Below are 9,822 nucleotides of genomic sequence, written 5' to 3'. Positions count from 1 at the left end.
ATGCGATTTATGTTAAATGTGATTTATGTAAAATGATATTTGACCAAAAGGTGATTTATGTTAAATTCAATTTATGTAGAATGAGATTTAAGCAAAATGAGACTTATGTTAAATGCAATTTATGTAAAATGAGATTTAAAAACAATGTGATTTATGTAAAATTATATTTAAGCAAAAGGTGATTTATGTTGAATGCGATTTATGTAAAATGAGATTAAAACAAAATGTGATTTACGTTAAATGTGATTTATGTAAAATGATTTTTAACCAAAAGGTGATTTATGTTAAATTTGATTTATACAAAACGAGATTTCAGTAGAATGTGATTTATGTAAATGAGACTAAAACAAAATGTGATTTATGTTAAATGTGATTTACATTAATTGTGATTTATGTAAAATGATATTTAACCAAAAGGTGATTTATGTTAAATGCGATTTATGTAAAATGAGATTAAAACAAAATGTGATTTATGTTAAATGTGATTTACATTAAAGGTGATTTATGTTAAATGCGATTTATGTAAAATGAGATTAAAACAAAATGTGATTTATGTTAAATGTGATTTACATTAAATGCGATTTATGTAAAATGAGATTAAAACAAAATGTGATTTATGTTAAATGTGATTTATGTAAAATGATATTTAACCAAAAGGTGATTTATGTTAAATGCGATTTATGTAAAATGATATTTAACCAAAAGGTGATTTATGTTAAATTCGATTTATGCAAAATGAGATTTATGTAAAATAAGAGTTACGAAAAATGTAATTTCTGTTGAATGAGATTTATGTCAAATGTGATTGATGTAAAATGCGATTTACGTAAAATATGGTTTACGTTAAATGAGATTTACCTTAAACGTGATTTATGTTTAATGAGATTTATACAAAAAATTGCTAATAAAAAATAAATTTAAATAAAAAAAAGTATTCTTCATTTTTCAGCAAAATTATCAATTTAAAATTAAAAGTACACATTACACGAAAAATTAATTTTCATGTTTAGTTCATTCCCGAAGTCAGTGAACTCTGTCTGTATATAAGACAAGTTTCCGGTCAAATTGTTTATTGCATTAAAAAAAAAAAAAAAAGAGAAAGAGAAAGAGGGGAAAAAATGGTATTTCTATATAGTGCCATGAAATTTGAACAGTAAACCAGAAGATTTCACGTCCATTGCATTGTATACGAACGAAGAAATTGCATTTTGTAAGAGCAGGTTGTGTATTTCGCTAAGTGCAGATCATATTGCAAAAGATGTTGGATATATCGTTCTATATGATAGCCGTAATAGTTGAGGGTAAACTTTCTAACTTTGTACACCCGCGACAAGATTATTACTGAAACGACTTCTTGAAATCGCGCGGCGCGGGTAGCATCATTGTTTTGACAGAAAACTTTATATGTATATATATTATAATCTATTTTCCAATCTTCCTTTACTAATCCGATGACAAGAACAGATTTATACACTTTAATGTAATATTCCATTTCGATACATCTTCTCTGTATTAAATAATAATTCATTCAGTGAGACGGTATAGTATTTTACGGAATGGGTCAAAATTTCTGAATGAATTCAATTTTAGATTGACAATATGTTTTGGAATTCATTTAATAATTAGACGGTAGTTTCCATCGACGGTACTTTCTGATGAAGGTAATTTCTCTGAACATTATTTTATACCAACGGTAATTTCAATCGACGGTACTTTCTACCAAAAGTAATTTTTATCAACGGTATTTTCTGTCAACAATAATTTTTACCTATATATAGTAGTTTCTACCAATGGTAATTTTTATCGTCTGTAGAATCTAACAACGGTAGTTCCCAACGACGGTATTTTCTACTAATGGTAATTTTTATCGACGGTATTTCCTATCAACAATCATTCTTATCTTCGTTAGTTTCTACCAATGGTAATTTTTATCGACGGTAGAATCTACCAACGGTAATTTTTAACGACGGTATTTTCTGCCAATGATAATTTTTATCAACGGTATTTTCTACGAATAATCATTCTTATCTACGGTAGTTTCTACAAATGGTAATTTATATCAACGATAGTATCTCTACTAACGGTAATTAGTTTCAACAACGGTAGTTTCTACTAATTGTAATTTTTATCAACTGTATTTTCTACCAACGATAATTTTGATCTATGATAGTTTTTACCAATGGTATAATGGTAATTCCTATCGACGGTAGTATGTATAAACGGTAATTTCCAACGACGATACTTTCTACGAATGGTGATTTTTGTCATCGTTATTTTTTACTAACAATACTTTTTTTACAATAGTTTCTAGCCATAGTAATTTCCATAGACGGTAATTTCTACTAACGATTTAATTGATATTTTCTGTCGACGGTAGTTCCAATAAAGAGTACTTTCATTCAATGGTCGTTATTCTATTTGATCGTTTTTATCATTGCTGGTGACAATCGACGGTATATTTGTCGTTTCTATCAATAAGTTGTAATTTATAAAAGCGACGGTATTTTTTAACAAATTTTGAATTATCGTTAAAATTTCAATCCATTGTATTTTTCATCATTGCTAATTTCAATTAGTTCAAAAAAGGTACAAAAAGAAATAATTTTCTATCTACGGTACCTTATGGTAAAAAAAACAACGGTAGTTTCAATGAGTTTATTTTTAACTAGTACCACAATAGACGGTAGTTATTTTTATGCCGACGCGAATAATTAGTTTCGTTAATAGGATAGTAGACGGTAATAAATTGATAATAGTTTCTATCGACGGTAATTCCAATCAAGTAAGATAGTACTTTAATTCGACGGTAGTTACACAATTTGGACGTTTTTATCATTGCTGGTGGTAAACGACGGTAATTATATTTAGCGCTTCTATCAATAGGTAGTATTTAATACAAAGGACGGTATTTTTCTTGAATTAGACGGTAATTTCTTGTTAATAGTATTTCTCAGTATTGCTAATTTAAATTGGTTCAAGAAAGGTACAAAAAGAGGTAATTTTCTATCGACGGTACTTTATGGTAATAAAACAACGGTAGTCTCAATGGTGTTAGTTTCAACTAGTATCATAATAGACGGTAATTTTTATTTGTTCCAATCAAGCAGTACTTTCATTCGACGGTAGTTACACAATTTGGTTGTTTTTATCATTGCTGCTAGCAATCGACGATAATATTTTGTGGTTTTGTCAGGAGATAGTAATTAATACAGAAGACGGTATTTTTCTTGAATTTGACGGTAATTTCTTGTTAATAGTATTTCTCAGTATTGCTAATTTAAATTGGTTCAAGAAAGGTACAAAAAGAGGTAATTTTCTATCGACGGTACTTTATGGTAATAAAACAACGGTAGTCTCAATGGTGTTAGTTTTAACTAGTATCATAATAGACGGTAATTTTTATTTATGTTGGTGTCAATAATTAGTAGTTTCGTTTCATAGAAGTACAATAGACGGTAATATATTGATGATAGTTTCTGTCGACGGTAGTTCCAATCAAACAGTACTCTAATTCGACGGTAATTATACAATTTGTTCGTTTTTATCATTGCTGCTAGCAATCGACGATAATGTTTGGTGGTTTTGTCAGGAGATAGTGATTAATACAGAGAACGGTATTTTTAACGAATTTGACGGTAATTTTTCGTCGACAGTATTTTTCTAGTGTCCTGAATGGTCAAGAAATCAATGGTAGTTTCATTCAATGGTAAAAATGAAATTAAATGAAATTTTCTATAAATTTCCTCGGCGGTAGTTTTATTAGACAGTGAAACTAATTTTTATCATTCCAGTGACGGTAGTTTCAATTTTTTAGTACGCGAGACGGTAGTTTTGTTCAATTCCGCTTTAAATGGGTTCTTTTTAAACTAATTACAATTAAGAATTATTTTTTTTAGCAATAATTTTTTTAGTAACAAAAATTGACTCTGAAATGTTTAGATTCCGAATGGTAGTGAAACGCAACGAATGATTTTTTTTTCCTTTTTTTTTGTCTCTTTCATTTGCTCGATTGAAACAAAAATATGAAGATATGATAAATATTTTGTAATTAAAAAAAAAGTAAAGGTAAAATTCAGGCCACGTTCGTCCTGAATAGTCGTCGTTTCTTTCAATATCGTGTTTTCTTTTACGTGATGTTGCGTCGTCGTACCGCTCGCGCTCTACTCGAGAGTAGCTAGAGAGAAAGATTGCACATCGTATCTTAATGATTTCAGTATTTTCTATATAATATATATATATATATAACTGAAGCTGTGTGTAACGAGATGGTGCAGTGATTGGTTCAAACGTTGGTCACAAGTTAAATAATTGAGATCAGCGCGGCAGACAAATCAAAGATCCGATCTCAACGGATGGAACTTAATTGCTTATTAGAGTTAATTATAAAAGATTCTGCGAAAGCTGTATGAAATTTGATGAAATTGTATAGAAGTCAAAGTAAGGCCGCATTGTTTCCGTGATCGATTAATGTTATAATACATTGTAATTTCGAGAAATTCGTATTTACGAATTTTATTCTTGCAACACTTTATTAAAGAACGATTGCTGCAGTGGCTTTTCACTTGAAAGTTTATTGCCTTTCTGTAATCACTTGATTTTTTTTTTATTTTTTTCAAAGGGTATTTTTAATTTTCATATTTTTTTTAATTACTCTTTTTGTTTGGAAATTAATTTATTTATTACATTGGTATTTTTTTAATTATTTCTTTTTGTTGGGAAATTATTTTATTTATTAAATTCTTATTTTTTCCATTACCTACTTTCTTTTGATGGGAAATTAATTTATTTAGTAAATTCGTATTTTTTTAATTATTTCTTATTTTAATTACTTTTTTTGTTGGAAAATTATTGTTTTTATTGTATTCGTATTGTTTCAAATACTTCTTGTTTTAATTATATTTTTTGTTCGAAAATTATTTTATTTATTAAATTTGTATTTTTTTAATTAATTTTTTTAGTTAATTTTTTTTAGGAAATTAATTTATTTACTAAACTCGTATTTTTTCCATTACTTGCTTGTTAGAAAATTAATTTATTTACTAAATTCATATTTTTTCAATTACTTCTTATTTTATCTAATTACTTTTTTTTAGAAAAAATTATTTTGTTTATTAAATTCGTAATTTAAAAAAAATTTTTTTGATTGAAAATTATTTTATTTTTTTAATTACTTTTTTTTGTTATGAAATTAATTTCTGTACTTAATTCATATTTTTTCAACTACAATTAATTTTTATTTATTTTTTTTTTGTTAAAAAAAAAAATAAAAAAATTTTTTTGCTTGTCAAAAAAATGTTTTTGGGAGAAAAATAATTGACAATCGAGGACAAAACAAAAATGTTCGAAATGAAGCACGCGATGTATGAATTTGTCGAGATTTTAACCTGATTTTATGGAAATTTATTAATATTTACAAATGTGGGCTAATAATAATAATAAAAAGAAACTTGCTTCAACATGGACACCAGCAACCCCATTGAAAACTCCGGATCATATTATATCATCCGATTATACAAAAGCAAAAATATTTGTACCGTCCTATGAAAAGTGAGCTTTGCATATTTTTAACGTCAACTTGTTTGCTTCATATTATTAAAAACAAAATATTGAATTTTAAATTAAATTTTATAAATAATTTTTAGAAAAATTATTTTATACATACTATCAATATAAATGTTTTCTATGAAATTAATAATTTATTAATTAATAAATTACTTAGCAGTTGTTATTTTTTAATTTTCTTAATTGTTTATTTACAAATAAATAAATTAATATTAAAGTAAATAGATTAAATAAATTATTATTAAATAACAAATAATTATTAAATTAAAATTAATATTACCATAAATAAATAGTAAAATAATTATTATTATTTTAAATTCCTTAAATTATTTCTTTATAAAGTTTAATAATTTTTTTTTAATTTAAAATTCCAATTGAAATAAAAAAAATTAAACTTTTAGAAATTGTGATCAATGTATTGAACAATTATTGACCAATGAGTATCAGAGAATTTGGTGGAAGGAGCAGGAAGCGTGGTCGAAAGTATTTTATGCAAATAAAAACCAAAGTAAACGAATACTATGTCGTGGGGTAAGAATTTCAATGACAATAATAAAAAAAAATAATTTTTATGTAGGTACAGTGAAACCTGTCGGAATGCAACTCGATTTTTTAAATTTTATTACTGAAAAAAAATCCTTAAAAGAATTAAAATTGTTTTATAATTTCATTTTGTAATTTATCTTTACAATATATTCTGGAACTAAGTAAAAATAATTGTTTGACATTTTTGAATGCAAAATAAAAAAATGAAAAATAGAATTCTATTCCTACAGGTTCAACTGTATTTTAAAAAAATTACTTTCGGAAAAAATTTTGAAAAAATTTTTTTTTTCTTTTTTTAATATTTTACATATAAAAATTAATAATTTTTTTTTACTTATTTTTAAAGCTATTTATAGTAAATAATTTTTTCTTTATTAAATTTCAAATATTCGAATTAAAAATATTAAAATAATTAAGAGTTCAAATAAAAAATTTAAATATGTCATTAAAATAAAAATTGCAACTGTTTAAAAATTTTTTTTAGAGGAATCAAAAACAAATGTCTAAATCAACAACTGAGAAATGTGCTCCAAAATGCAAAAAATCACAAAATGATGAAAGTAATTCGAAAAAATGTTGGAAATAATTGTTAGGGAATATTTTTAAAAATAGAAATTTTTTAATAAAGATTTTGTCTGTTTTCGAAAACAAGAGTTCCGAAGAGAATGAATCAAGTTTTTTAATTGCTAGAAATAATTGTTTATAATAATTATTTATTTGCTAGAAATAATTGTTTATAATAATTATTTATTTGCTACAAATAATTATTTAAAATAATTATAATAATCATTTATTTGCTATAGAGAATTGTTTATAATAATTATTCATTTGCTATAAATAATTATTTACAATAATCAATTGCAGTAAATAATTATTTATAATAATGATCCATTTGCTATAAACAATTGTTTTGAATAATAAAAAAAAATATATTCATTGTAAATTTCATCTAAATACTCATTGAAAATAATGAAAAAATACGAAAGAGAAGAAAATAAAAAAAAACATTTTTTAATAAAAAAATAAAGAAAAATAAAATTTAAAAAGTGAAAAAAATATAAAAAAATAAACAGAAGCAAATAAAATATTATTAATTTCAAATAAATAATTATTTAGTTAAAAAATAATTAATCAAAAAGAATAATTATTAATCATTGACGTCTCCCTTGAAACAGTTGATAATATTCAAAAAATTGAGAATTATAAATTAATTCAATTACTATAAAGCGAGGTTGAATTCTTTTTTTCAATCCTTGAAAATCTCAAGAGGGGTAATCAATTTCGAGTATATTAATGCTTTATTGCAAACTTACGGAGGTTCAATGTGGCATATTAACATTAAATTTATTGACTCATTAAGAGAAAGATGAAAATCTTGTTAAATTTAAAACTCATGTTATGATGAATTTTTACAAAAATTTGATTCATCATTCAAAGAATTTCTTATTAATTTCCATTATTATCATTGAATATTTTTCTTCTATTAAAAAAAAATTGAAAAAAATTTTTAAAAATTGCGCAATAAAAGAAAAACAATGAAAAAGTTGGAAAAGTAAGAGAACAGAGCTTTTTGTAATTAAAAATTAAAAAATAGAATATAAAAAATAATGCAAACAATAATAAAAAAATATGAAAAAATAAAGAACTAATAATTATTAAAAAATATACTGAAAAATGAATAAAAAACACAAATATTGTAAAATAATAAATGAATAAAAATAGAGTATTTAAAAATATAATTATAATTATATTATATTAATTATATTTTATATAATAATTTATATAAAAGATATAAAATAATTAGGTGTAAATTATGAAATAGTAATAAATAATTTTGTTTAATAACATTCTATTTCGTTAAAAAAATTGTTTTTCATTGCTTATTGTTATTTTTTGCCTTTTCCTACTAATAGAAACTAATTTTTTTTTATTTTTATTATTAAATTTTATTTTATTTATTTATTATTAAATATTTCTGTTTTCTATTTTTATTTTAAATTTAATTTTTTTTAAAATATCTAGTGACTGAAAAGCAAATTTTCGTTGTATTTTAAGTTAAGTGTCTCCATCTATCTTTTAAGAATTGAATCACAAAATTGATAAAGAAGATATCTACTTAAAAAATTTTTAAAATAAAAATTAGTTATTGAATTAACTTTATTAATTATTTTTTAATATTAATTAACTTTTATTAACTTTATGAGATTAACATTTACAAATTTTTGTATTTTAATATTTTGAAATTATTTTTTATAAACTCTCCTTTTTATAAATACCAAAACTTATGCCTTTTGTTTATTTATTATTAATTAAGTATATTTTTATATTTTAATATTTATATTTAAATTTAATGAAGATTTTACTAAAGAAATTTTTAATTTTATTAATATAATTTAATTACTCTTATTTTTCCCATATTATAAAGTAAATAATTATTGAAAATTTCTTCATTTGAAATAATTGAACTTTTGTAAAATTTAATTGAAAATAATTGATTTTTTCAAGTATTATTATTAAAATTTTTGAAAATCAACTTTTGAAGAAATTTAATTGCAAATTTTGTGAAAGTAATTGAATTCTCGATAAAATTTAATAAAAAATCTTCAAGTGTAAATTTATGAAAATGAAAGTTAATGAAATCTAGCTTCTAAAACATAATAATAAATTTTTTTTAAAAAAATGTAATTCTTAAATTTTTTTTTAAAAAATGTAATTCTTAAAATTTTTTTTATTATAAATTATTAAAATTCAATTATTTTCCATATTTTCAAAAATATAATTCCGAAAATTCAAATACATAGGTACAAAAAATAATACAAACATTAAAATTTTTCAGAATTATTATTAACATTTTGGAGAAAGCAATCATTGTGAAAATTTTAAATTAAAATTTTTCAAAAAATTATTTAGTTTCTTTTTAAATTATACAAAAATTCTTTTAAGAAATTCAATTATTTTCGAAAAATTACATTAGAATATTTTTAAAAAACTAATTCTTAGAATTGTTTTATCATAATTTTTTAAGATATATACTTATCTTCGGATAAAGTAAATTTAATTTTTTTAAATTTATTCTTTACTTTAGATTCTTATTAAAATTTCGAAAAAATCATTTTTATATTTACAATTAAAATTCTTAAAAAATTTGATTATTTATTTTATATTTTTCCAAAATTCAATTATTTTTAAAAGATTTTGTCAAATTTCAGTTATTTTTAAACGATTTTACCAAAATTCAATTGTTTTAAAAAGATTTTATCAAATTTTAATTTTTTTAAAACGATTTTACCAAAATTAAATTATTTTAAAAAGATTTTGTCAAATTTCAGTTATTTTTAAACGATTTTACCAAAATTCAATTGTTTTAAAAAGATTTTATCAAATTTTAATTTTTTTAAAACGATTTTACCAACATTAAATTATTTTAAAAAGATTTTGTCAAATTTCAATTATTTTTAAACCATTTTTACCAGAATTCAATTATTTTTAAATGATTTTGTCAAATTTCAATTATTTTTATATGATTTTACCAAAATCTAATTGTTTGGAAACTTTTTAATTGTAAATATATAATTGAATGACTATTATCTTTCAAAAATTATTTTAAAATATTTTCAAAAAATTAATTTTAAGAGTTTGTTTATTAGAATTTTTTTAAAGAAATTACTAAATTTCATTTACTTGGAAATTTTTCAGTTCTATATTATTTTAATT

At 22.1% G+C, this 9,822-nt stretch overlaps 1 protein-coding gene across 1 annotated transcript; it reads left to right on the top strand.

Annotated features, from left to right (window-relative positions):
- The first annotated feature begins 5,350 nt into the window (after positions 1-5,350).
- Positions 5,351-6,694, top strand: LOC122499830. Its single transcript, XM_043608351.1, has 3 exons — positions 5,351-5,547; positions 5,964-6,093; positions 6,593-6,694. Exons 1-3 carry the CDS (start codon positions 5,417-5,419, stop codon positions 6,692-6,694), a joined length of 363 nt encoding a protein of 120 aa, XP_043464286.1. The 5' UTR covers positions 5,351-5,416.
- The last annotated feature ends 3,128 nt before the right edge of the window (positions 6,695-9,822 follow it).

This window comes from Leptopilina heterotoma, unplaced genomic scaffold (genome assembly GCF_015476425.1).
Source record: "Leptopilina heterotoma isolate Lh14 unplaced genomic scaffold, ASM1547642v1 Lhet_177, whole genome shotgun sequence".
In the NCBI taxonomy this organism is placed as follows: Eukaryota; Metazoa; Arthropoda; class Insecta; order Hymenoptera; family Figitidae; genus Leptopilina; species Leptopilina heterotoma.
Note: the sequence above shows the minus strand (reverse complement) of the source record. Positions and strands in the feature narration are given on the sequence as shown.